This window comes from Barbus barbus (genome assembly GCF_936440315.1).
Source record: "Barbus barbus genome assembly, chromosome: 29".
NCBI classification, from domain to species: Eukaryota; Metazoa; Chordata; class Actinopteri; order Cypriniformes; family Cyprinidae; genus Barbus; species Barbus barbus.
In genome coordinates this window covers 19,321,860-19,349,077 of record NC_136757.1, presented here as the reverse complement: position 1 = coordinate 19,349,077, position 27,218 = coordinate 19,321,860, and the positions used below count along the sequence as shown (strand labels likewise).

The window sequence follows — 27,218 nt, the reverse complement described above, 5'->3', positions numbered from 1 at the left end:
AAAGATAGCTTTAAATTGCTACAAAGATTTTGTATTCTCCTGGGTGCACAAACTGCAGATTATATGAAAATTATAATATAAAAATATGAATTTATTGGTATCGGTATCGGCCATGAGAAGGACTTAATTATCAGTTATCGGTATCGGTTAACATTTTTCATATCGTGCATCCCTAAAAAACAGTCCCTCTAAAACAGAGAGGGACACTCTGTATCTGGTGTGTGGTGAGCGCACTGGCGCCGTTGTACTGTGGCAGCCATCACATCATCAAAGTGGATGCGGCACACTGGTGGTGGTTTAGGAGAGACCCCCCACATGATTGTAAAGCGCTTTGGGTGTACAATAATACACAAAGCGCTATATAAATGCCTCATTCATTCATTCTTTGTAAGGAGAGATCACTTGTGCTTCCTGCGAAAATGTAAATTTTCTTAAATGAAAATTGCTAGAGATGCCAGAATTCTCTATTATATTCTGTTGTGCTCCTATGCACATGATGTTCTATTATGTTGTTCTGTAGAGTGGTATGCTGAGAAAATCTCTCTCTCTCTCTGTCTCTCTCTGTGTTTATTTTAAAAATGTGCTTTATGTGCCCTTTTCTGTTTGCTTCGAGACAGCTAAAGTTCAAATAAAATAACTTGAAATTTTCAACGTCTTTTCACATCATTTATTTTGCACCAAATTATAGAGTAGTATCGATAAGTACCGGTATCGATAAGCAGTATCGATAAAATGTAAGGAGATCCCTAGTTGTAATATATGCTCTTATTGTAATTTCTGCTCTACCAATGTCTCCAAACAGAATATAAATTAAATGTTGTGGTTGATGTGATAATATTCATCCGTAATTATGAGAAGTTGTGAAATAATTTCTGTTGGCATGTCACATGCAGATTGTGCGGGAGGACCGTAGTATGGAGCAGATAGTGTTTCCTGTTCACCCCATCTGTGAGTTCCTGACGGAGGACTCAAAGGTCCGTGTGTTTAACACCACAGAGCAGGATGAGCAGGGCAGCAAGGTCACACACTTCTTCGATCAGACCTCTTTCCTGCACAATGAAATGGAATGGCAGAAAAAACTTCGAAGTAAGTGTTGGGCTTAGCCTGTGGCTTAGTGAGTTCAAACTGCCACAAATGATCCTTAACACAGGTTTATTGTGATGTTTGTGTTTTTTAGGCATGCCAGTGCTGTACTGGTTCTCTCGTCGAATGTCTCTCTGGGGCACCATATCATTCAATCTGGCTGTGTTTATCAATCTGATCATCGCTTTGTTCTACCCTCATGACTCTGGTCATCCTGGTATGTTTATGTGTGCATTATCTGTTGGTAACTTTAGTGTATTAATTGTATAAATGCTACATTTACCTACCATCAATTTTAAAGCACACAATTATGGGCCAACAGTTGGCTTTCCAAATATGATTTTTCATGTAGTTTTAACAGTCTCTTGTGCTTCCAGGTAGTATAGACACTTCGTTGCTGCTTATGCTGTTCTGGTGTTTTGCTGGACTGGCTGTTTTGGGCCTGTTATCCAAGCGCTATGGGTTCCAGTCCCTCACTGTTGCCATCACCCTGCGCTGCATCTATCACTTTGGCATCGGGCCAACTCTCATCCTGCTGGGGGCTCTCAATGTAAGTCTTGCTTACCATAATACTATATGTTTGCGTAAATAAAAACGAATGGATTTAATTCTAAATCTCTCTTTTTAACCAGCTGATTAATAAGATTGTGTTTGTGGTGAGCTTTGTGGGAAACAACGGCACCTTCATCATGGGCTATAAAGCCATGGTGATGGACGTGGAGTTCCTGTACCATTTGGCCTATGTGTTAACCAGCACGCTGGGGCTTTTTGTCCACGAGCTCTTCTACAGCATATTGGTGGGTGTTAAAAAATTTATTGAATCACTCTTACACTACCTACCGATTAAACTTATTCTTTTTTGTTTTCTTATTTTCTTAAAGAAATAAATACTTTAATTAATCAAGGATGCATTAAATTGATCAAATTTCAATTAAATGCTGTTTAACATTTCAAGTGCTGTTTTTTTTTTTTTTTTTTACATTTCTATACATTAAATATCCTGAAAATATTCAATTCACACCAAAATATTAAGCAGTTTAGTAATAAATAATTGTTTCTTGAGTACCAAATCAGCATATTAGAAAACTTTCTGAAGGATCATGTGACACTAAAGACAGATGGAATGATTTTAAATTCAGCTTTTTAAAAATATATTAAAATAGAAAAAAAGTGAATTTTTCATAAAGTGAAAATATTTAATAAAGTGAAACTTTCATATATTCTAGATTCATTACATGTAAAGTAAAACATTTAAATAATTTTTTTTAATTGTTTTAATTTTAATGATCAGAGCTTATAGCTCATGAAAGTAAAAAACCCAGTATCTCAAAATATTAGAATATTTACATTTGCGTTTCATTAAATGACCATCCCTACAGTATAAATTCTGGGTGTCTTTTGTTCTTTGAAACCACAATAATGGTGAAGACTGCTGACTTGGCAATGGTCCAGATTCAGAAGACAATCATTGACGCCCTCCACAAAGAGGGTAAGTCACAGAAGGTCTTTACTGAAAGGCGTGTCTGTTCACAGAGTGCTGTATCAAAGCATATTAAATGAAAAGTTGACTGGAAGAAAGAATAGGTTAGGAAAAGGTGCACAAGCAACAGGGATGACCGCAAGCTTGAGAATACTGTCAAGCAAAGCCGATTCAAACACTTGGGAGAGTTTCACAAGGAGTGGACTGACGCTGGAGTCAGTGGATCAAGAGTCACCGCGTTCAGACATCTTCACGAAAACGGCTACCAAGCCACTTCTGAAACCGAAACATCAGAAGCATCTTACCTGGGCTAAGGAGAAAAAGAACTGGACTGTTGCTCAGTGGTCCAAAGTCCTCTTTTCAGATAAAAGTAATTTTTTGCATTTTATTTGGAAATCAAGGTCTGGAGGAAGACTGAAGAGGCACAGAACCCAAGCTGTTTGAAGTCCAGTGTGAAGTTTTGGAAGTCAGTGATGATTAGGGGTGCTGTGACGTCTGCTGGTGTTGGTCCACTGTGTTTTATCAAGTCTGAAGTCAATGCAGCTGTCTACCAGGAGATTTTGGAGCACTTCATGCTTCCATCTGCTGACAAGCTTTATGGAGATGCTGATTTCCTTTTCCGGCAGGACTTAAGCACCTGCCCACAGTGTCAAAACCACTTACAAGTGCTTTGCTGACCATGATATTACTGTTCTTGATTGGCCAGCCAATATGCCTGACCTGAACCCCATATGGAATCTATGGTATATTTTCAAGAGAAAGATGAGAAACAGTCAATCCAACAATCCAGACGAGCTGAAGGCTCAATAGTGCCTCAGCAGAGCCACAGGCTGATCGCTTCCATGTCATTCCTCACTGATGCTGGAATTTATGCTATAGGAGCCCCGACCAAGTATTGAGTGCATAAATTAACATACTTTAAACAACTTGAACTTTTTTGTTTTGCAAATCCTTTTTTTTGATTGATCTTAGGAAATATTCTAATATTTTGAGATACTGCATTTTTGACTTTCATGAGCTGTAAGCTCTAATCATCAAGATTAAAAGAAAAAAACTTTTGAAATGTTTTACTTTACATGTAATGAATCTAGAATATATGAAAGTTTCACATTTTGAAACAAGTAAAAAAAAAAACATGATATTCAAATTTTTTGAGATGCACCTGTATTTCACAATATTGTTTTTACTGTGTTTTGATCAAATAAATCCAGCCTTGGTGAGATTTCTTTGAACAACATTTAAAAATCTACCCCAAGCTTTTGTACGGTAGTGTATACTGTAGCTTTTTTTTAATGGTTTCCTTTTTGCATTTCTGAAATGTTTCACTCCTCAATATTGTAAATATGCCACAAAACGTTTGCCAAGCATCAAATGCCAGTAAAAATATTTTTGGTGAATAAATAAAATGGAGATACTGTACTTTAAATGTATTGAGAAACTGTGACATGATTTTGTATGACTGAAAAAGACATACATATTCTGCTAATCATTTCTCACTTCTCTTTTACCTCCTTTAGCTGTTTGATCTGATCTACCGCGAGGAGACGCTCTTTAATGTCATCAAGAGTGTGACACGTAACGGCCGCTCCATTCTCCTCACTGCTGTCTTGGCCATCATCCTGGTCTACCTGTTCTCCATCGTGGGCTTTCTCTTCCTCAGGAATGACTTCATCATGGAAGTGGACCGTCTTGCTATCGCAGATACAGGTAAATTGCATACACCTCTGTTCATCTTTGCTGGTGTGTCACAAGGCCATCTGAATAGTTTTTTGCAGATTTGGCATCAAATCCAGCGTTCATGATAAATTTGAACTACTACATACCATTTATTATTTATTGATGCCACAGGCTTAATGGCATTTCTTGTCCCATAAACCGGTACAGATAACTCTATGAGCAGCTGCAGTGCAGATGGAGTGGATTGCACAGAGGAAACTGGGTTGGTTGCACCATCAGAAGGTGAGTTTAGCATTAAAGACAATATTTAATATTATTGTGTTGGCATCAGAACTCAGCTGTGAATGTTTTTAATGTCTTTGCAGAAGAAGAGGACAATACAGAGAGAGCGTGTGACACTCTTCTAATGTGTATCGTTACGGTGCTGAATCATGGGCTGAGGAACGGAGGAGGTGTGGGAGATGTCCTGCGCAAACCCTCAAAGAATGTATGGAGACTCACAACCATATAGAAATGTGCGCATGCAGGAATACAAAACCTAACCAAACTGATAGAATGTTGTTCAACTTACAGGAGCCTTTGTTCCCTGCTCGTGTGGTGTATGACCTTCTCTTCTACTTCATTGTCATCATCATTGTTCTCAACTTGATTTTTGGTGTGATTATTGACACCTTTGCTGACCTGCGTAGTGAAAAACAAAAGAAAGAGGAGATATTGAAGACCACCTGTTTCATTTGTGGTATGAAATTAGATTTAAACACTGCGATGCAAAGCTGAATTTTCAGCATCATTATTCTTCAGTGTCACATGATCATTCAGAAATCATTCTACCATGCTGATTTGCTGCTCAAGAAACATTTCTTATTATTATCAGTGTGGTGCTTAATATTTTGTGGAAACTTTTTTTTATAGATAGAAAGTAAATAATAGAAATTTATAAAAGGAATAATGAAATTATGGATTGCATAATTTCATTATTCGTAATGCATATAGACGTAATGCATCCTTGCAGAATAAGTGTTGTTTTTTTATCTTACTGACCACAAACTTTTGAATTTGCATTGATTTATTTTTGACAATTAAGCAAGTTTCCAACACTGTTTACTGCAATGCAATATGATATTCTCATTACTGTAATTAAAAAAAAAACAATTTTAACGTTTCTTAATATAGGCTTCATTTTATTTTTGCAAAATATAATTTCTTAATTGATTTGTTGTGGCTGAAAAATGACCCTAGTATTTCTTTACAGGCATTATGACTGTGAGTACTGTTTATACAAATCATCAGAGAACATCACAGAAAGGAATTGATCTGTATTTGTATTTCAACAGGTCTCGAGAGGGACAAGTTTGATAATAAGACTGTATCATTCGAGGAACACATTAAATTTGAGCATAACATCTGGCACTACCTCTATTTCATTGTGCTGGTACGGGAGAAAAACAAGACAGATTACACTGGCCCAGAGAGCTACGTGGCCCATATGATAAAGGTAAATTCATAAAAATGAAAAATTCCAGCTGTTTGGATACTGGTCACATTCTATATATTAACAGCTGTTACCAATGTTATTTCAGTATTATTTATATTATGTTATTATATTATTGATGAATACTTTTATTAGGATTAATTTTGTATTTTCAGCTTTCATTTTATTTGAATACATTTTTTGTTATTTTGTTAGTTTCTTTGGTCATTATTATTATTATTACTATTATTTTTTCTATTTTGCTTTAATTTAGTTATTTCACTCTTGGTTCACCTTGCAATGGGTTTTGATTCAGTCTTGTTGTCGCCTCTTGTTAGAACAAGAACCTGGATTGGTTCCCACGCATGCAGGCCATGTCTCTGGTTGTAACTGATGGAGATGGAGAACAGAATGAGATGAGGAACCTGCAGGATCGTCTCACCTCCACCATGAAAGTAGTCACACAACTCACAAGCCAGTTAGTAGAGCTGAAAGAACAGGTACTTATGTCAGCACTGTTTGTCCAGCATTAATAATGTTGGTACATTAAAATGAATTCATCTCTCAGATTTTAGATTCTAAAATAACGGTTGTGTATTTGTTTATTTAGATGACCGAGCAGAGGAAGAGAAGGCAGAGGATGGGTTTTGTGGATGTTCAGTCTGGCTCAAACCCTGGGATGCCTATACCTCCTAGTGCTGCTGGAGGAAATCCATAGGTCATCAAGACCTAATTTCTCCAGCTAACCTTGCATTGACTTTATAGAAGCAATAATGCTGGTGTACTTCCCATTGTGGAAAATTTGCGTTCAACGGATAGACGGATTGGATCTACACTCCCACAAAAGCACTACTGACTAAATAGTCATTCTTTGAGGGGCCTTTGATTACCTGGATGGTTTTAGTATGCACAAAAGTTATATATTTAAAGTATGCTTATTTTTTTTTTTAAGCCGTTTTTGATTAAGATATTTGAAAGCTTCTTTTCAAAACTCTTGTTGGATGCATGGATAAATGTAGCATTACTGTAAGTAAAGCGGATGTGTTTTAGATAGATAATGAGTAATTGTAGGTTAATACAGTCAGATGGTTTGTTTTAATGTGCACTGATGAGATTGTATATGCTGTATTTATAGGGATAGTCATGAAGCACGATGATTTGGGAAGCATGAAGGGGAATATCATGACCAGTCTTATGATGAACTACGAGAGGCTAACATGTCACTATAGTTGAATCAGGGGAGTATAAATAGCATAGAAGTGTGTTTAAAGTTCAAACAGCTTGAATTTAAAAGTCAAAGTGCCTAAAAATTACTCAAAAGAACAACTTTTGCTCAGGAAACTAACATGTTCCTTATTTATCTTATCATAAAAATAGTCTTAAGTGAGGACATGCCGATTGTGGTTTTAATAGACATGTAGATCTATGTTTGTGTCTATTTAATTATTTATTGTGCGACCAGGATCAAGTTGCAAGTCAGTTGCATTTTTATGGCCACAAAAAGAATGCTGCAACATACTTGTATTTTGGCTTCGTTAATAACAGACAGTGTGTAATTCATCAATACTATTGACATCAAATAATCATCAGTTTATTGCTATTATTGTTAATATGTTGATACGAAGTGCCTCGCCAACTTTACACAGAAAATTCAAAATAAAACATTTGGTTATTTTACGTCTTGTATTATTAAACATTGAAAGACCGTAAGAGAAACGAATGAGTCACATTACTACGATATTAGGCTACTATAATAAAATGTTACAAAATCAATAGAAATTTGAATATTTGAAACATTGCAATGACTTTTTATTCTTTTCAAAATAAAATAAAAATATCTTCCAAATGAAACAAAGTAAACAGTCGCGTGGATGTCCATTGATTTGTGTTGTGTTAGATTACGTCCCTCTGTCACGTACGCTTGACAGTATTAGGGTGTGAGCGGAGTGACTGACCGCATCAATTCCTTCTCTGTTTGAGCGTCGGGTGCCGTTCAGAAGTTCGTCCTCAGTGCAGGTCAACAGGTAGGCTAATGTTTTTCATAATATTAACACAATATTTACATTTGAACAATGTGTGTGAAATAAATTTACAGCGAATAGGCTGACAGCTAATACAGGTAAACCGTCACTCTGGAAATGGAAATTGTAGTTATGTAAATTAGCTACTTTTTTTCCAACAGACAGAAGATCAGTCTCCGAATCAAGGCTAAAGTCATTTGTCAAACTTCTTTCTTTTGTTTTATAGAAATATAGAAGTGTTTTCTTTTTTTGATGCTGATCAGTGAAGTTTAATGAACCTCAAACCACTTGAATAGGAAAACCACATCTTGGTACCACAATTAACGTTAGACCTCTGAAAGATATATAGGTGTTTTTGTGTATTTATTATATATTCTAATATATAATAAAATATTATATAAGCTAATATATAGTTACAATACAGGCCTATAATAGTTTGTGTTTGTTATTATTGCTGTTATATTAACAACAATGTCATCTTTAGGCTACTGAAGCAAGTGGAATTACTTAGTTTACTCTTTCGAAAATTCACTACGCAACGTTTTTGTTGGCCATAAATAATAGGCTTCTTTTTATCTTTATACGTTTTATAAGGTTGATACTTTTCGGTAAGTATAATCTAGCCTTTATCAGTGTTTTAACTTTGAGAGCGGGGTGCTGAGGAAAGCGTGAGTCTGCGGGTTCCAGATAAAGCGCGGTATCGGCCGCACCCGGGTGCCCCGCGCCCTGAAACCCACTGCGCAAAATTTAGATTAGGGTCACTTTAGAGGCTCTTTAAGGACTTCATTATTGATATTATGTAACCTAATTATTAATTTAGTTGGGCATCTTTCTCAGAAATCTATACTTGACAATGTTGTTAAATTATGGAAAAGTAGCCTAGGCTATTTTTTCACATATAGCCTAATTTTTGCCCCACTGACCATCTTTTCCATTGTTTACAGCTGTTAAAATCATGTCTGCTTTTCTGCATCACTGCCCCTTCTTGAAGTCCACTCCAGGCCCTTCTCTAAGGAATGTGGTAGCGTACTTTGGATTGGCTAACCGATGTCCGATCATTGTCCGCCAGATCTCTGTAAAAGCCACCCAGTCCTCTGAGGAAACAGGTAATGTTGTTATTTTTGTATTTTCCATACTAGCCTATATTACTTTAAGGTTTTCTATACCAGGGACAATACAAAAAAAAATAAAAAATTTTTTAACTAAAATCTCATTGACACCAAATATTGTAAGTCAACATTCAGTACCTCAGATTATCTTCATCTATTTTTTATATTCATGTGTGTATTGTGTTCAGGCCTCCTCCCTCATAAGGAGCCAAAGCGGCAGTTGGCGACCACAGCCACTCAGGTGGCGATCTCCATGTCCCAGAGCTGTCCCTTTGTTTCCTCTAAGATTGGACTAGTTAAAGCCAGTCCACAAGTGCAGGAGGATGTCCAGCCCAATCTTGAGAATCAAGACACTTCTGGTAAAACAATCCCTCTCAGTGTGATAGATTCATGTACTGTGGAACTGTAATGTTTATATTGCTTCAGAAGCATATATCATCTGGCTGACTGGCTGATGTGTTGCAGCAGCTGTCTATTTTTTTTTACCACCACAGTATAATTAGTTTACTGCTGAAGAGTCTCTTTTGTCTGAGCTGTATCATGCAGGGGTTGGATGCATTTTACATAATAACACCCAGCTTGGAGCACATTCTCCTCTCTGCAATTTGCACCATTTAAATCCAATTTGAGAGACTCCTCAGCTGTGAATAGTAAGCAGATGACTCAGACTGCTGATGTAACAAAAGCCAGTTTTTAGACAATCACATTACAGATGAAATTTTACAAAGACTCATGTGTACTAGAAAATAACATCTAATTGGATAATTGTAGTTTTTGGGTTTTATAGCTATCACGGTTTGACAGTTAATGTGCGTAGCCTGTAATTTAAAGAAAATATATGACTTAAACAATGGCATTAAATACAAAACACTTTTGATTTTCGCTCTGTTTTTTTATTTCACACTGAAACAAAGCGAAAATCTTGAATTTTGTGTTTGTTTGATGAATTTTTGCACATATTGATGCCCTTTTTTCCAGGCTTGATGAGTTCGCTTTTCAGTGGCTTGCAAAGTTATCAGTCAACTGGTCCTACACACCTTCTTGAAGACAACTTTAGTGAGTTTGATTGCATTTTTCTTTAAGATTTACAGTAGTATAAACCTCTCAGAAAATACCAAATACCAAACTGTCGCTGGGGCAGTACCATTTCAAAAGGTTTAGGCACTAATATGTACTTTTAAAGTACTAATATGTACCTTTTAGTGTACTAATATTACATTTACATATTTTCTATAGTACCATTTAGGGGTAAATAAGGTACAAAGAATTGTAGCTTTTGCACCTTTGGGTATTATGTACACTGTGCGCAGTATGCATATTGAACATCTGTTTTTTACTTATTATTATTTACTTATTATTATTTGAAAATATCTGTGTGAACTAATGGAATAATATTATGACATAATGAGGAATAATGGATGTTGAGTAAAAGGTAGGTTATTATCGAATTGATCCAAGACTGTTTGGATTTGTTAATATATTATACTGTTCACTGTATCTGCAGCACTTAAGTAGTGCCGGTCTTCTTTCTTCCTCACTTATTGACTGATGATTGCCCATCTGTTTTTTAAATAATTCAGCCAGACCCAGTTTCAACTACGATGACTTCTTCACTCAGAAGATTGTGGAAAAGAAGAATGACCATACCTACCGTATCTTTAAGACGGTGAACCGTTTTGCAGAGGTTTTCCCTTTTGCTGAGGACTATTCCATCCCTGGAAGCTTGGGCTCCCAGGTGTCTGTATGGTGCAGTAATGATTACCTTGGCATGAGTCGACATCCCCGCATTGTCAATGCCATAGGGTCAGTACATAAAACAGACAATGAAATAAATGTTTGCCATCATATGTTATTATACATAGAGAAGAACAAATGAAGGTGCTGCAAAATACACTAACTTATAAGTCTTATTAAATACTGTATGTGTATTTCATAAAACAGTATGCTTTTAAGTTTCTTATTGTTTGACTTTGGATATACATAGCTGCTAAAACAAACTGAGTAATCACAACCTTTTAACATTTCTTAGAGAGGCTTTGCAGAAGCATGGTGCAGGAGCAGGTGGCACTCGAAATATCTCTGGGACGAGTAACTATCATGTGGCCCTGGAGAGTGAACTGGCCCGTCTACACCAGAAAGATGGAGCACTGGTCTTTTCTTCCTGCTTTGTAGCCAATGATTCCACTCTCTTTACTTTGGCTAAAATGCTCCCAGGTATCCAACAAAACACGTTTATGAAATGTATTAACTATACTGCTATTAAATAAAAAAAAACAGCAGTTATCTGAAATGTTTTGTAACATTAGAAATGTCTTTATTGTCACTTTTGACCAATTTAATGCATCCTTGCTTAAATGTATAAAAAAAAAATAAAAAAAAACTCCCTGACTCAAAACTGAACGGTAATGTATTTTCTGAAATTCCACTAAAACATCTTCTCTCTGCAAAGGCTGTGAGATCTACTCAGACATGGGTAATCATGCCTCCATGATCCAGGGCATCAGGAACAGTGGGGCCAAACGCTTCATTTTCCGACACAATGATACCAGTCATCTGGAGGAACTGCTCAGCCGCTCAGATCCACTCACACCAAAAATCGTGGCTTTTGAGACCGTTCATTCAATGGATGGTAAGAAGGAGGAGCTACCACATAACTGACTCAAAAGAGATTCTTTCTTAGTATTGTAAAATAGGGCTTGGCGCTAGCAACGGCATGGTCATGGGTTTGATTCCTAGGGAATAAATGAACTGATATTGTGCAAAACCTTTAATGCAATTTTAGTCACTTTAAATAAAACCATCTGTCAAATGCATACATGTAAAATGAAGCACCTATATATATATATATATATATATATATATATATATATATATATATATATATATATAATAAAAGGTAGGCAACTTGTCTAATATTGATTAGTGAAAAAACATTTCTGATTGCACTAAAAACACATTAAGGGAAAGCAAGTGCACTTACTTTCTCCTTATTAAACAATGCAAAAAATTATTAATCAAAAAGCATCATACACATGAAATTAAGACTCAGTCATATCAATAGCCAAATATATGCTGTTGTTTTTTATGTGGAGCGAGTCACCTTATTGGTTGTTCATTTTTTTTTTTTAAATTACGCATCCAGCCAAATACTACTTGCTTTATCTTCGCAACCACCCTTTTATCAGACACTTTGGCTTGTGGAATAAATTAATCATTGTCATTGATAATAGTGCATTTCTACACCTCATCTTTACTGAAAAATAACTTGTTTCTCAGGTGCAATTTGCCCTCTAGAAGAGCTATGTGATGTAGCACATAAATATGGAGCTTTGACTTTTGTGGATGAGGTCCATGCTGTTGGACTGTATGGGGCTCACGGAGCAGGTGTAGGAGAGAGAGACAACGTCATGCACAAGATCGATATTGTCTCTGGAACTCTGGGTAAGACAGATATAGTCAATATCAAGTGCATGATTCTATCCTGTAATTTCCCCTGTGTTCTTGCTTCTCAAGTTTGCTGATATTGTTGGAAATATCGGTAGGTAAGGCATTTGGCTGTGTGGGTGGTTACATAGCTAGCACTGCCGCCCTGGTGGACACTGTGCGCTCCTACGCCGCCGGATTCATCTTCACTACCTCCTTGCCTCCCATGGTGCTGGCGGGGGCTCTGGAATCGGTGCGTGTGCTGAAGAGCCCAGAAGGCCAAGCTTTGCGCAGAGCCCATCAGAGAAATGTCAAACACATGAGACAGCTGCTGCTGGATGCTGGGCTGCCTGTGGTCAACTGCCCTAGCCACATCATTCCCATTCGGGTCAGTGTTTGCAAAAACATTACATCCTTAAACGGATAATTCACCCAAAAATGAAAATTCTGTCATCATTTACTCACCCTCATGTCATTCCAAACCGCACGATCCATATGGAATTGTTTTAGAATGCCTTTATGACCTTTTTGGATCTTCTAAGTTTTGGTTACCAGGACTTTCAATGTAGGGACAGAAACCTCACAGCTTCATTAAAAATATCTTAATCTGTGTTTCTAAGATTAACCAAAGCCTTATGGGATTCTAGCGACCATAAGGGTGAATAAATTATGATGATTTTCATTTTGGGGTGAACAGTTCACTCAAGTTATTAAATATGAAGATACATATTATATTTTGGATTAAATTTGTCTGCACAGGTATAAATGTTTACACCTTAAATCTGGTGTTACAGGTTGGGAATGCAGCAATAAACTCTCAGGTGTGTGATATCTTGTTGGAGAAACACAACATCTATGTGCAGGCCATAAATTACCCAACAGTGCCTCGTGGAGAAGAGCTGTTGCGGTTGGCTCCTTCTCCTTTCCACAATCCCATTATGATGAACTACTTTGTAGGTGAGTGGTCATGCAATTAGGTAAACTCTCTTTCTTTTCACTTTAAAGGTGAATAGTTTAATTTCTGTACAGCTAGTGCCACTAAACAGTACAGCATTTTCATTTTCTGCAACTCTCTGACATCTGCCATTGTCATAGAGATTTGAGAAAATGAATATCCAGATTTGAGAAAATGTAATTGGTTACATTTTAAAACTGGTAATGATTCGAGTCTGAATTTTTAACATTTTATGTTGGACAGAGAAACTGTTGGAAGTCTGGCAGGAGGTTGGACTTCCGCTGAATGGACCAGCTATGGCCTCCTGCACCTTCTGTGATCGGCCTCTTTATTTTGACCTCATGAGCGAGTGGGAGAAGACCTACTTTGGAAACATGGAGCCGAGATACATCACTGTGGCTGCACAGTGAGTCAGTATCAGCAGACCAAGATGAAAATCTGTTTTATCAGATTAGATTGACTCTAAATCCACTTCCAATCCAGAATATTTTTATGGTAAGATAAATGTAGAGGGTGCTCAAAATGTCCTTAATTTAAAGCACTGTTTGTGGCAATATGTGATAAAATAGTGTTTCTGTATTGTTTGCTGTGGCTCTTAATGATAAAAAGAGAATTTGTTTTCACATATTCGTATAAATGTACCACTAAAATTAGTTAATGAGACTTTGGCAATATTATACACTAATTATGTGTCCCCTCTGCATGACGACAAACCTGCACATTTTGGTAGTTTTCTATTATTGTATGTATATGTATGCATGCAAGAGTATTTTTAATAACAGCTTACACTGAAACTATGCCACATGCCGTCTTCCTATTTTGGACCATTTACACTCAAATTGATGAATGTAAAAATGAAATAAATATGGTCAGTTACAACAAAATGCCTCTGCTAACTCATTATAACCACTTGGTTAAAAATACCAACAAAAAGCAAAAGTTATATTTGCACTCTGAATCTGATATATTTTAACTTAGGGATTTTTTTTTTTAATACGAAACACCAACAAAACTATAGTCAAATGTGTCTGCTCATAAAATTGTCTTGGACGGGCCCCTTTCAATTAAAACATCACACTGCCACCTGCCGGACTGTAATGGAAGTGTCACTTGCTGATTTATGAGATCTTATCATTTTGAATACCACTAACAACAACTTTGTAGGCTATTAAAGTTACTAAATCATATAGGTCATAAGTGCCTTTAAACCAGGTGTTTATAGTATTCAGTTATTATAGTAATGAGCAAATGCATACACAACTTTATGTGCCATTTTAATATTTTTATTGTTCAAGGCATCAATGATACAAAACACATTTTCTGCTTGCTCATTAGTAGCTGGCCATGTTCTGTAAGAGATTAACGGAAAAATCACTAGCATTAAAGAAGTTTCCATAACAAACACTGTCATGAAGCTTAATTTGCATGTTATTATAACATGTCTGCTAATGTAATACACTTACCTTGCTGATCCAGTCAATGTAGGCGCTCACACGAGTAAAAGCAGTGGGCTTCTTGTTATAATTGCAGCTCAGTCCTGAACCAAAGCTCACAATACCGTGGACTTCCCAAGCACCGTCGCTACCAGCACAGTTCAGGGGGCCACCAGAGTCACCCTGTGTTGTGTGATGGGGCAGTGTTAATAGTTGTTGTTTCAGTTATAGTTTTTGACTTAAATATCATTTAAATATTGTAAAAATTTCATGATGTTTTATTCACATTATTTATTTTAATATGACATCTAAATTTAGTCTACCTAAAGGCTGCAACACACTGCGCAAATTTGAGATGGTCCTCACTGCAGAACACAAGATCCAGGGGGCGTGGTTGGATCTAGATCCAACTCCTCCCACCTTACATTTAACTAAACCTACCCATCTCCACCCCTAAACCTACCATCTCCACCCCCTAGATGTGGATCCAACCCCGCCCCCTGGATCTTTGTTCTGCTGTGAGGGGCTATTGGCAAATTTTGCCAAGATTTAAAGTCTGGACCAGTCAACACTAGTTGCCAAAAGGCAGAGCCAGTCTGCAGATTTGAGTTTGTACACAAACCCCCTTTTTTTCTTTTTTCTTTTTTTAGCTCCAGACTATGATTCCATCCATTCGAATGATATAAAAATCATACAATTTTTTCTTTTTTTTTTAATGAAAACCGATGTCAAAACGATTTTAAAAGGCTTGTTGTGTGAGTTGGTTGCATTCAGTTGATTTCCATTTTTCTCTGTAGTCATGTAGCCTACAAAGTCGGCAAGTGCATGATTTCTCGTGTTTTAAATTTACAGGGCCATTACAGACTCCAGGGCCATTCACACAGAATGCAATTTTGCTTTTAAAAACGCGAAATGGACAGTGGTTTGCGGGTAAAATCTTAAGGTCTCGAGACACATTCTTTTCCATAGAAAAACAATGGGAAAAGTTGCGTAGTAGAATAGAAAACAGTGTTCTGTGTGAATGGCCCCTTATTGCTACATTTAAATTGCTACACCAATTAATGTTAATTGTAATCAGAGATTACAAATAATGATTGATGAATAAATAGTCTATCAAAAACTCCTTGCGTTACATCCAGCAACAACACCATCTCCACCAGCGCAGAACATGTTTTGTGTGACCTGAGAACCCCACCAGTCAGACCTAGAGCAGGTGGCGTAATCCACCACAGGCAGGAGAACCTGCTGCAGGTTATCAGCAAGGGGTCCATTGGCTAGTTATTAATGATCTTTGCTGATTTTTGTCAAGTACATAAGAATAACATTTTTATTGTTAATAATCGAGATATATATATACTGGTCTGAAGCAACTTAGATTTACTTGATTATCCATACATCATTTTTTAGAAAAATGTATCAAATATTGTATATGACACATTAGGCTTTTGAGGAATGTTTATTTGTACATCTCTCAATCATCTTTGTATTGCATTGCATTGGGCTATATATTTTGCCAAGAAATAAAACAATAAAAATTACGTATCTAAATATCTTCACTAAGACACATTATTGGGAGATATATAGACAATGCACAACTGATATTTATTTGTATTTTAATAATAATAATAATATATAATTCTATATAATTATTACTGTTATAATGATCTCATTGATTTTTCAAGATTTTTTGTATGTTCATATCTAAGGCTTCACAATATATTATTCACAACCACTGCAATCAGGCATAATGGAATTTGTGATCTTGGCTCTGTTCATTGCTGGCGGTAAGATGAACATTTGTTTACTTCAAACTCTAAAACGAGACATTTTCTTATACTTTGACTCCTAAGCTGTGGAATGAGCAGGAATATCTTTCACATTTCACATAGATATGCATTACAGCTAAGGAACCTGAGCAGACATATCATTTATCATTGTGTGTGCATGTGTGTTGTCTTGAAACAGCCTACGGTTGTGGGCAGCCCACCTATAAACCTGTCGCCTCAAGGGTGGTGGGTGGAACTGATGTTAGACCAACCAGCTGGCCATGGCATGTATTGTGAATATTGCACTGGAAAAAATAATAATTTTTTTGAAGTTTACTGTAGAATATTTTACAAGAAATTACTTTTAATTAATTAAATGTGTTACTATTTTGCGTAACTAAATTTACTAGCAATTTCTGGGTGAAAACTATTTCTACAACATTTTGTCTTGCGAACACAAGACAAATATGTAATGATAATTCTGAAATAATTTCTACTGTATTACTAAATTCACTGAAAGGAACTTCAGTTCAACACTCTTTACCTTCTCAATTTCAGGTGTCTCTCCAGTACCAGAGCGGCTCCAGCTTTTACCACACTTATGGTGGCACCCTGATCGATAAGCAGTGGGTTTTGACTGCTGCTCACTGCATTGGGTAAGGTCAAAAATCAAAAGAATGCAATGAATTTTTCCATGAGTTGATCTACATTACGAGATGGACTAAAACTATGTCTTAAACTTCTGCCAAGCAGCAGCCGCACTTACAGAGTCTACTTGGGCAAGCACAACCTGGCACTTGGCAGTGAATCTGGCTCTCTCGCCATCTCTCCTTCCAGGATTATAGTGCATGAGAACTGGGATTCCTACAATATTCGGTTGGTTCTCATCTCATTTTAATGTAGGGGAACAAGAAGTCTAATCTGAGAGCGTGTTTTTGATTTATTTGTGTGTTTTCCAGCAATGACATTGCCCTGATCAAGTTGTCGAGTCCAGTGATTTTCAGTGACAAGATTTCACCTGCTTGCCTGCCTACTTCTGGCAACATTCTGCCTCACAACTTCCCCTGTTACGTCACTGGCTGGGGACGCCTCTGGAGTAGATACCATTCCACTGCTATTTACCTATTTTCAAAAAAATGTTTTTTCTTAAAGTGGTCCCTTTTGTCTTTCTCTCTCCTCAGCCAATGGCCCCATTGCTGATATCCTGCAGCAGGCTCTGCTCCCTGTTGTGGACTACAATACCTGCACTAGGTCTGACTGGTGGGGCAACCTTGTGACCAACCTCATGGTGTGTGCTGGTGGAGTCGTGTCCAGCTGCAATGTGGGTTTGATGCACACTTTTTACTTATAAGTGTTTATATTTTGATATTCCATTATTAATAACAACCAGTATGTGTGAAAATGTACACTAATGATGTTACCTCACTTGTACAGGGTGATTCTGGTGGCCCTTTGAACTGCCAGAGAAGTGACGGCACCTGGGATGTTCACGGTATTGTGAGTTTTGGCTCCAGCTTGGGCTGCAACTACCCCAAGAAGCCCTCTGTCTTCACCCGTGTGTCTGGCTACATCTCCTGGATCAACAATGTGAGTATACTTTATAAACCTGTTGGTATTTTTCTGAACACATGCCATCTTTTCACATATCCTGTTGACATAAATTTCAGATATTTAAACAAGCCTCTTCTTTTTCAGGTGATGACCTCTTATTAAAGTGTGAAAGGTGTGGTTACCTCAAAATCAACAACAACAACAACTAAATAAATGTGGAATCAAACAAATTTATTCAACTATTTTTGTCTGCTCTTGACCTAAAATAAAAAACATTAAAAAGCATTATTTTTCCACTTTTTGTTATGGCTGTGTTTGTATTTGTATTATTTGCTTAGATATTTTCCCAGTTATATCTATTTTAGATAGTTCTTTTATGCTAGGAGCTAAATGTGCTGGGTTTGTAGCCTAGTGTAGTCCAGTAACTAGTTAGTAAAATTTGTATACAAACTGTTGGCTTGGGAGAGTCTGAACGTTTAAAACAGTTTTATTAAATGTCTGAAGTAACTTTCATTATACATTTACACGTCAAACATATTGTGTTTAAAACTACCCTTACAAACATTAACCACGCTTTTACAACAATAAAAGTGTAATAACCATGTTTTTTGGCGTATTGATTACATTTGTTTACCGTTTTACCACAAATGCCATGGTTAAACTAGTGTAGCAAAACCTTAATTTGTGGTTACCACAGTTTAACTTTAGCAGCCTAAGCATGGATTTTTGGTTTTATTTGTAGTAAAAACATTGTTAATTTTCGTAAAGGTGTTACCTCGCACCACCAAAATAGCCACACTGACTTTCGGGCGACAGATAATTACTGACAGAAATTCCTCTCGAAAAAAGTCTATAAAGATATTTTTTTAATAGAACGAGATCAAATAATAAGTGCTGAAACTGCATATTTTAAATAAAGAACTTTAATTCTTTCATTTATGTTGAAGACGTGCAGCGAGCCAGGTTTCCACGGCGGAAGATTGACGTCTGTTCACCCAGACAGTGAACAGTGCAACAGGCGGTGCAAGTTCCTTGACGTTACCATGACACTTGTACACAACATATTCGGACAGCAAGAAACATGCCTATGAGCAGCCCGGTTGTACACAGTTCAGACAGATGAAAACTCATACTGGTGAGTTGTAAAGAAATTCATCGCAATCTATAAATATGCTGGTACCTATTATATTTCTTGCAAGTAAGGTTATAAAAAAGACACGAATATGGAGACATGATGCCAGTTTAACAGAAAGTGTCAGTCTACATTCAGCGCTATATATATATATATATATATATATATATATATATATAATATTATTTACCAGATTACAATTTGTATTTCGTCAGCAGGTTGAAATGAGGGGTTACCTCAAAACTTTAAACTGGGTATTTAAACTCCAGCCTAAAAGCACCACTATAGGAAGACACAAAGACTCTGACCTCTGTCTACAGGTATTAAGCCTTATTCCTTCCCAATGTGTCCACACATATGTACTCCGTTATTGATTCAACTTTTAGTTATTCATCATGATGAGATGATCTTATATTGAGTAGCCTATGACGACATATGGACTCCTACTAGACATGGAGAAGACATTCACACAAGCGTTTCACACATTCATTGTGTTTCTCATCTCCTGCTCAGAATAGTGGGGTGGATGAATGTCATGCTACTATTGACTGTGAAGCAGACCGCTGCTATGTTATCCGTGACTTAAACTCTGCCCACGGGACCTACGTCAATGACTGCCGGATACACAATGCCACTGTGCGTCTCTCTCCAGGAGACCAGCTTCACTTTGGCTACGGAGGATCAACCTATGAGCTCTGCATTGACAGCGAGAAATCAGTAAAATATATGTGTTTCAACAGATAAATTATATTGTGTCTATTCGTTGATATTTTTTTCAGTAGCATTTTTATATTGACTTAAGTTCAAGTTCAAAGACACAGAAAATATGGTAATTCATTATCATAAATGAGACCTGCAATACACAGATTCAAATTTATATGAAATTATCCTCTATAATACATAAAATTATCAATCTAACCTTTATATAAAATATACAAAAAGTTCCGTCTCACTCCCAAACAGTTTCCTCTTCTAGCTGCCCAGTCTCCTATTCCCCAGGCCTGGGTACGAGCTCGGACCCCTTCTGTTTCACCCCATCCTCCCACCAGACCTCACCCCATGAGTGCCGGATCTAAACGGGGGCCAAATGCACCTGATCGCAAAACCCAATCTAGCAGACCTGGTAAAGACTTTTTCAGCACACAAATTTTTTTTTTGTCAGTCAAAATTGAATACGACCTTTCTTATTATCCCAAGTATAAAGAAAATGGTTAAAAATAAGCCATGAAAAAGTGCAGGTTTTGAAAAGTTTATTAGATTTATTTCTTGGCCAGGTCACTCTTGCAAAAGAGATTTTTAATCTCAACGAGTTTTTAACCTGGTTAAATAAAGAAATCAAATTAATTAGAGACTTCCCAAACCAGGGCTATCTTTAACTAAAACTTTTCAAATAATTTCGTTAATAGAAATAAAACTGAAATAATCAAAATATAAATATTAGATGAAAAACATACTGTATAAACAAAAATGAGAAATGTTGTCTTGTAACTGAAAAAATGTTAGGATGAAACACTAAGATGATTAATTGACAATAAATACAAACTAAAACGGAAATAAATCTTTAATATTAAAAAATACATTAAATTAAATGAAAAAAAAATTAATATAAAAATAAAAGCTCATTCAAAATATTAATAAAAACTATAATAGTACAATATATTGCTATTCTAAAATAACACTGTACCAAACTGATGGGAAAGTGAATAATATATAATAATATAATTTATTTTAGATTATTTTTGTGAATTTCAATTTTTTATTTTTTGCAGGAAGCTGGAGTGGTAACACAGGGAGAGCATGTTATCTTAGAAATAAGACTCAACCTAACAATTCTCAAAGCATTCAAGTCTTGCCAGTGGAGGAGGTGAGTTCAACATCCCGTTAAAAACACCTTAGTTTCCCTTTGCTGGACCATTCATGCTGTTGTTATGCCATCTTGTAGAGCTAAAAGGCTTAAACAATACACTGACAACTGTGTTCTTTCTCAGGAGGAGAGGTTGCATCAGCTAGGAGATGGACATGTTCGTGTGTCTGTGTGCTTTGAGGATGAGTCCCAAAGGAAGGATGATGCGATTATGGCCCTGAAGGAGGAAGTGTCAGCTCTCAGGCTCCAGCTGTCTCAGAAGAAGCAGGGTGATCCAGATGTCACACACAGACTTCACTGCCTGGAGAATGACATCAAAGAGAAGAAAGATCAGATACAACAGCTAAAGGAGCAGGTGTGGTATTACAGTCTCCTTTGTTACTTTACATTTTACATTATTTACAGTTTTATGACTGTGATGGGTAAGGCAACAGCCTCAGGAGCTGAAGACTGTGGCTTCAAGTCCTACCTGGGTCATCCTGAAGGGGTGTATGAAGAGACCTTCTGCAACCACGTGCTAGCAGCAGATTCATTGTCATACACAAATACAAAAGTTGCAGGTCTGATTTCATGATACAACCCAAATAAAGTGCACTTTTTCTTGCCATTTGAGTTTTTTTGCAACATAGTTCATATTGCAGCACAGTATACATTTACATATGGTAAATCTGTGATGAAGAAACAACGTGTTGTCTCCATCTCAAAAAAGAAACAGAAAATTTCATTTACATACTGCAATGGTTCAGGTAGGACTTGGACTCACAATCTAGACTGCTATACAGGCTGAAGTCTTAGAATGTGTTCAAGCAGAATGTGGAATGGGGAAAAAAATGCAAGGTATAGAGACATATTTTTTAAAAGTTGATTGAAAAGTAGCATAGTGATTAAAGTTTCATTATTTATTTTGATGAAGATGTTTCTTCTCTTTTGGGAATCCTTCAGAAATCTTTCACGTGCTAATTAATACCATAACTGCTTTGTCTCTTTAATGGATATAGATGCTGGAACATCAGAGATATTCTGGAGAGATGCTCGGACAGGCTGTGACCGAGAGAGATCAGAAGATCAGCAATCTTTTACAACAGATAGATAAATTGAGGAATGAAAAGAATTCATCTGCAGGTATGAGGATGGTAATATCTATCTACAGTTGGGCAAAAAAGTATTTAGTCAGCCACCAATTGTGCAAGTTCTCCCACTTAAAAAGATGAGAGGCCTGTAATTTTCATCATAGGTACACTTCAACTATGAGAGACAGAATGGGGGGAAAGAATCCAGGAAATCACATTGTCTGATTTTTAAAGAATTTATTTGCAAATTATGGTGGAAAATAAGTATCTGGTCAATAACAAAAGTTAATCTCAATACTTTGTTATATACCCTTTGTTGGCAATGATAGAGGTCAAACGTTTTCTGTAAGTCTTCACAAGGTTTTCACACACTGTTGCTGGTATTTTGGCCCATTCCTCCATGCAGATCTCCTCTAGAGCAGTGATGTTTTTCTATGGGGTTGAGATCTGGAGACTGGCTAGGCCACTCCAGGACCTTGAAATGCTTCTTACGAAGCCACTCCTTCGTTGTCCGGGCGGTGTGTTTGGGATCATTGTCATGCTGAAAGACCCAGCCACGTTTCATCTTCAGTGCCCTTGCTGATGGAAGGAGCTTTTCACTCAAAATCTCACGATACATGGCCCCATTCATTCTTTCCTTTACACAAATCAGTCATCCTGGTCCCTTTGCAGAAAAACAGCCCCAAAGCATGATGTTTACACCCCCATGCTTCACAGTAGGTATGGTGTTCTTTGGATGCAACTCAGCATTCTTTCTTCTCCAAACACGACGAGTTGAGTTTTTACCAAATATTTCTATTTTGGTTTCATCTGACCATATGACATTCTCCCAATCCTCTTCTGGTCATTCACTAGGTCCCCCCGTGTGGTTCTGGGATTTTTGCTCACCGTTCTTGTGATCATTTTGACCCCACGGGGTGAGATCTTGCGTGGAGCCCCAGATTAAGGGAGATTATCAGTGGTCTTGTATGTCTTTCATTTTCTAATAATTGCTCCCACAGTTGATTTCTTCACACCAAGCTGCTTGCCTATTGCAGATTCAGTCATCCCAGCCTGGTGCAGGGCTACAATTTTGTTTCTGGTGTCCTTCGACAGCTCTTTGGTCTTGGCATAGTGGAGTTTGGAGTGTGACTGTTTGAGGTTGTGGACAGGTGTCTTTTATACTGATAAAGAGTTCAAACAGGTGCCATTAATACAGGTAACGAGTGGAGGACAGAGGAGCCTCTTAAAGAAGAAGTTACAGGCCTGTGAGAGCCAGAAATCTTGCTTGTTTGATTTCTGAAGGATCATGTGGCACTGAAGACTGGAGCAATGGCTGCTGAAAATTCAGCTTTATCATTTTAAATTGAAATAACATTTCACAATAGTACTGTTTTACTGTATTTATGATCAAATAAATGTAGCCTTGGTGAGTTCTTTCAAAAATAGTAAAAAACTCCAAACTTTTGATCATTTGTGCAATTCTGAGATGAATTGTTATATTGTTGTAGTGGAATTATCAATAGCATATTGCATACTAGCACCATCCTTTTAGATCTGAGCAGTTAGTTATTTCATGTTTTATTATTATTATTTTTTTATTTAGTGTTGGTTGCCAGTTTGAAGAAAGATGTGTCTGCTCGAGAGAAACAAGCTCTTAAACTAGCAGCTGAGGTGGAAAAGCTGAAGCAAGACGTCAGACACAAAGATGCCAAGCTCACAAGCATGATGGACAAGGTTCCAGCATCCCTCTCTTTCTACAGCCATCGAGCTCTGTAGATGTTTTAATGATGCTGTTTTAAAATGTTTTATCAATAAAAGATAACTATTTATTTTGTTTGGTGTTGTTTTAAAAGCTGAAAGACACCCAGAAGCATCAGAATGAGCTACTTGCCAGACAGAGTGAAGTAGAATCACTCAAGAAAGTGAGTATGTTTTGTTTCCCTCAAACTCAGTCCTGATCTCCACATGATTTAATAAACATACAGCCTCTTAGAAACAACGACCCAGGTGGGACTTGAACCCATAATCCCCAGCTCCGGAGGCTTATACCTTATCCATTAGGCCACTGGGCCAGGCAAATGCAGCTTATGAAATCTGGTATCATGTGTCTGTTTTTCATGTGTGATGTGTGCTGCAGGAACAGGCTTCTCTGCTGACAGAGATAGACAGACTGAAGCAGCTTCATCAGCAGACGCAGCAGAGAGAACAAAGAGTTCATGAAGAACTCAAACACACCCAGTCAAGGGTGAGTGAGCTCAAGACAGCAACAACAGTCTGGTAAGATGACTACTCTGGTATCTATTATGCTAACATATCTGAAATTTCTTCAAAGTTTGACAGTTTTCGTGACCGGATTGTCAAGACTGTGCATGTTTCTGACAAAGAATCAGACCAAAAGGTAAGAAAATATTTCAAGCCAATCAGAAGCCAAGTTTTTGCAAAAAAGGTGTCAATGTGTTTACAGTATAGGTGATGGAAATGGTAATTATCAATACATTTTTACAAATGTCAACAAAATCTTTTTCATTTAAATTTAGACAAATTATGTTGCGTAAAATTAGTTTGGAAGCACGTTTTAAGCGCCTCTAAACGCAGACTGAGCCTTGTTTCTCCCAAGATTTTTTTCTCCTCTACTGTCATATTATTGATTTAATGGCACTGCCACTATCAGATGAGAACAAAATTTTAACATAATTGAGCTAGATAATGACACTTGCTTGGCAAAATCAACACTGTTACTGAACTGAATTAAATCAGCATTAAACCGACTTGAGCTGAATAATGACACTGTTATCTTCTGTAGAGCTGCTTTGCAGCTTCATTGAAATTCATTTCTTGATTAAAGAATTTGACATTAGCTGTTATTTTCCTGTTTGATTAATGTTGCTGCTTTGAAATAATTAGTTTTATTAATGTGAAGCTGCTTTGAACATCTGTATTGTATAAAGTGTTACATAAATGAACGTGACTTAACTTGAACTCCAGAATCAGATATAGTCAGGTGGACCACATTTATGATATCTTTGTGGACATTTTTATAGCTTGCCAGCTTCAGTCCATATTCGGTCATTATATTGAAAAGAGTTGCCAGGATATAAAACAAATTCACTGGTTTGGACAGACATGCTGGTGAGAAAACGGTGCCAAAATTTCATTGTTGGATGTACTTTTTTAATATTTGTTTTTATTTTGCAGGTGTTGGACTGTTTAACTGAGCTAATGGAACAGATGGAGATGTATAAAACAAAAGTGCATGACTTTGAAATGAAACTCAAAGAGGAAGCTCACACACAGAGGGAAATGTTGGATGAGACCCAGAAATTTAGAGCCAGACTGCAAGAATGTCAGGTATTCCCTTACGGAAAAGAAGTTTATTCAAGTGTGCTATTATTAAACTATAAAATAGGAAAGTATACTTTTAGTCTACTTTTCATGTACTTCTCAGAAATGGGCTTTATGTACTTCTCAGAAATATACTTAAAATGACATTTAAGTATATGTGACATAATATCTAAATATATTTGAGCTATACTTGTGCTCCTAGAATCCGTGTTTTCATTGTTATATGGTAGGGGTGCTAGTACACATCTTCTGTACAGAACCCAACCCCCCCCCCCCCCCCAAAAAAAAAAACACAAGTGAAGAAGAAACCAAAACAACAGATGCTTCCACATGTAATCTAAAACGATCATCAGATATAAAACAGCATCAAAACTGTGTAATGCTATGGAATAAAATGTCACCAATGAAGAGGTAATAATGACTGTCAAGCTTTGGGGTGTTGATCGACTCCATCTACATTTTGATTAAATCATTCTGAATCCAATTCATAGTCTTTTTTCAGCTTTTTGTTCAAAATGTTGTTTATTTACTTTTTTATTTTATGAAACTTACCCACATTCAAATGTTAAAAAAAGAATGCATGAAGCTAGAATAAAACGTTCCTGTTTACAAGCAGATACTCTGTTCTTTCTTTTGATGTTTTGTATGTTCAGATATTCATATTACAAAATATATACACATTAATACCTAATAGGGGCATAGTAGTAAAGTTCACTTCAAAAAAATTATGATTATAAAACTACTAAACCAGTAGTTTACTGAGACTGTACTTCAAAGTGTACTAAAACTGCTACTACAAGTATTTAATTAGTAAACTATCAGTATACCTATAAGTTCACTTTTAGTATAATTGTAGCACAAGCTAAAACATTGATGTAAACTTGTCGTGTACTCAAAGTTTACTACTGTTATACTTAAAAGTATACTTTTAATACTAGAAAGTGGGCCAATTTAGTCCCAAGGAGTATTGAAATAGTACACTTACAAGTATACTACTAGTACACTGATATTTGTATACTTACTACATAGAGTATACTTAAAAATATACTTGAACTTTACTTAAGTATGCTTAATAAAATAAACTTGAAGTATATTACTTTTTGGTAAGGGTTAGTAGGTGGAAACATTGATTATGCCATGTAATTTTGTATGTTTGTGTTTCAGCATTGCACAGCATGTTGCACAGCTATATAATATCTCTTTCCATTTGTATATAGAGACGAGTACAAGATGCATGTGTTGCGGATAAGGTTCTGATGGAAATATCTGGGCTGCAGGATATGAATCTGAGTCCTGCGCTCAGCTGGATTCAGGAGCATTCACTTTCTATGCTGAACCTCCTGTACAGAGTACTGCAGAATACTGCTCAGAGCTTACAGACAGCAGGGGTTGATGTGTCATTGAAGACTGGAGGTAAGAAACAGAACGTTTAGAGAGATTTAGGAGAACTGGGTCTGACAAGAATAGAAGTGATACTGCTTTCAGTAGTACAGGATTACAAATTAAGTTGAAATGTTAAATGTAAATTTCAGCGCATTTTACAGAAAAGTAGTCTGAATTTTTTTATTATTTCTTTTGTCTAGGAGTATCAGGTGCCTTACAGATTTTGTGCCAGGACTACATGGGTGTCCAATCCGAGCTAAGGAAACTAAAAGTATTACAGCAAAGTATTTCAAAATCAGTGAAAGAATCAGAAAGTGATTCTAAAGAAACATGTCTTTCTTTCTTGCACTGAAGTCAGAGATGCAGAAGTTTCAGGAGACAGAGATTCAGAGGAGAGATCTTCACAGCAGGCTGGAGTTCATGCAAAAGCAGGCTGAGATGGAGAAACTTCAGGTGCTGTTGTCTCTCTAAAAACA

At 36.7% G+C, this 27,218-nt stretch overlaps 7 protein-coding genes across 10 annotated transcripts in view; 6 read left to right on the top strand and 1 right to left on the bottom strand.

Annotated features, from left to right (window-relative positions):
• Positions 1-7,559, top strand: part of LOC306849404 (inositol 1,4,5-trisphosphate-gated calcium channel ITPR3-like) — a 38,886-nt gene extending 31,327 nt beyond the window's left edge. For 2 of the 3 annotated variants that reach the window (XM_079384384.1, XM_079384386.1), the window contains 11 exons: positions 894-1,086; positions 1,178-1,300; positions 1,461-1,633; positions 1,716-1,880; positions 4,081-4,270; positions 4,448-4,522; positions 4,606-4,727; positions 4,814-4,979; positions 5,575-5,735; positions 6,050-6,211; positions 6,322-7,559. In XM_079384384.1, the coding sequence (XP_079240510.1) occupies positions 894-1,086; positions 1,178-1,300; positions 1,461-1,633; positions 1,716-1,880; positions 4,081-4,270; positions 4,448-4,522; positions 4,606-4,727; positions 4,814-4,979; positions 5,575-5,735; positions 6,050-6,211; positions 6,322-6,429 (1,638 nt within the window). In that variant the 3' untranslated portion in view covers positions 6,430-7,559. The remainder of the gene's footprint in view (positions 1-893; positions 1,087-1,177; positions 1,301-1,460; positions 1,634-1,715; positions 1,881-4,080; positions 4,271-4,447; positions 4,523-4,605; positions 4,728-4,813; positions 4,980-5,574; positions 5,736-6,049; positions 6,212-6,321) is intronic. The other variant, XM_079384385.1, reaches the window with a different exon arrangement.
• The window catches only part of LOC306849709 (uncharacterized protein), a 919,849-nt gene that overhangs the window by 152,921 nt on the left and 739,710 nt on the right, over positions 1-27,218 (top strand). The window lies entirely within an intron of this gene.
• On the top strand, positions 7,550-18,265 carry LOC306849405 (5-aminolevulinate synthase, erythroid-specific, mitochondrial-like). 2 transcript variants are annotated; one of them, XR_013782313.1, is made up of 17 exons: positions 7,550-7,735; positions 8,677-8,838; positions 9,030-9,200; positions 9,820-9,897; positions 10,422-10,644; positions 10,871-11,055; positions 11,291-11,470; positions 12,118-12,282; positions 12,384-12,652; positions 13,059-13,221; positions 13,463-13,714; positions 16,977-17,074; positions 17,172-17,294; positions 17,378-17,514; positions 17,600-17,739; positions 17,853-18,005; positions 18,114-18,265. XR_013782313.1 is itself a non-coding variant. In XM_079384387.1 (11 exons), exons 2-11 carry the CDS (start codon positions 8,688-8,690, stop codon positions 13,627-13,629), a joined length of 1,752 nt encoding a protein of 583 aa, XP_079240513.1. In that variant the 5' UTR covers positions 7,553-7,735; positions 8,677-8,687; the 3' UTR covers positions 13,630-14,615. The 2 variants fall into 2 exon arrangements, 1 of the variants encoding a protein (XP_079240513.1); XM_079384387.1 differs by lacking the exons at positions 16,977-17,074; positions 17,172-17,294; positions 17,378-17,514; ... (1 more) ...; positions 17,853-18,005; positions 18,114-18,265 and having other exon boundaries at positions 7,553-7,735; positions 13,463-14,615.
• On the top strand, positions 13,577-18,265 carry LOC306849406 (chymotrypsin-like elastase family member 2A). The gene is made up of 7 exons (XM_079384388.1): positions 13,577-13,714; positions 16,977-17,074; positions 17,172-17,294; positions 17,378-17,514; positions 17,600-17,739; positions 17,853-18,005; positions 18,114-18,265. Exons 1-7 carry the CDS (start codon positions 13,712-13,714, stop codon positions 18,129-18,131), a joined length of 672 nt encoding a protein of 223 aa, XP_079240514.1. The 5' UTR covers positions 13,577-13,711; the 3' UTR covers positions 18,132-18,265.
• LOC306849891 (chymotrypsin-C-like) lies at positions 14,521-16,428 on the bottom strand (the record flags this gene model as incomplete). Its single annotated transcript, XM_079385266.1, has 3 exons — positions 14,521-14,835; positions 15,781-15,926; positions 16,380-16,428. 3 exons carry the CDS (start codon positions 16,426-16,428, stop codon positions 14,665-14,667), a joined length of 366 nt encoding a protein of 121 aa, XP_079241392.1. The 3' UTR covers positions 14,521-14,664.
• On the top strand, positions 19,326-23,793 carry LOC306849185 (forkhead-associated domain-containing protein 1-like; the record flags this gene model as incomplete). Its single annotated transcript, XM_079384042.1, has 7 exons — positions 19,326-19,421; positions 19,615-19,818; positions 20,086-20,224; positions 20,871-20,965; positions 21,090-21,320; positions 21,964-22,087; positions 23,621-23,793. The coding sequence occupies 7 exons, from the start codon at positions 19,326-19,328 to the stop codon at positions 23,791-23,793; spliced, it is 1,062 nt and encodes a 353-aa protein (XP_079240168.1).
• On the top strand, positions 23,896-27,213 carry LOC306849105 (forkhead-associated domain-containing protein 1-like; the record flags this gene model as incomplete). Its single annotated transcript, XM_079383954.1, has 7 exons — positions 23,896-23,916; positions 24,155-24,262; positions 24,350-24,415; positions 25,213-25,365; positions 26,577-26,772; positions 26,943-27,013; positions 27,097-27,213. The coding sequence occupies 7 exons, from the start codon at positions 23,896-23,898 to the stop codon at positions 27,211-27,213; spliced, it is 732 nt and encodes a 243-aa protein (XP_079240080.1).

What these genes read in the sequence shown, in the direction of transcription:
- LOC306849405 (XM_079384387.1), top strand. Translation starts at nt 8,688, where the DNA reads ATGTCTGCTTTTCTGCATCACTGCCCCTTCTTGAAGTCCACTCCAGGC. An exon ending in CCTTCTTGAAGACAACTTTA is followed by an intron (nt 9,898 to 10,421) that starts GTGAGTTTGATT and finishes TAAATAATTCAG; the next exon opens with CCAGACCCAGTTTCAACTAC. An exon ending in TTTGGCTAAAATGCTCCCAG is followed by an intron (nt 11,056 to 11,290) that starts GTATCCAACAAA and finishes CTCTCTGCAAAG; the next exon opens with GCTGTGAGATCTACTCAGAC.
- LOC306849406 (XM_079384388.1), top strand. An exon ending in TGGGATTCCTACAATATTCG is followed by an intron (nt 17,295 to 17,377) that starts GTTGGTTCTCAT and finishes TGTGTTTTCCAG; the next exon opens with CAATGACATTGCCCTGATCA. An exon ending in GAGTCGTGTCCAGCTGCAAT is followed by an intron (nt 17,740 to 17,852) that starts GTGGGTTTGATG and finishes TCACTTGTACAG; the next exon opens with GGTGATTCTGGTGGCCCTTT.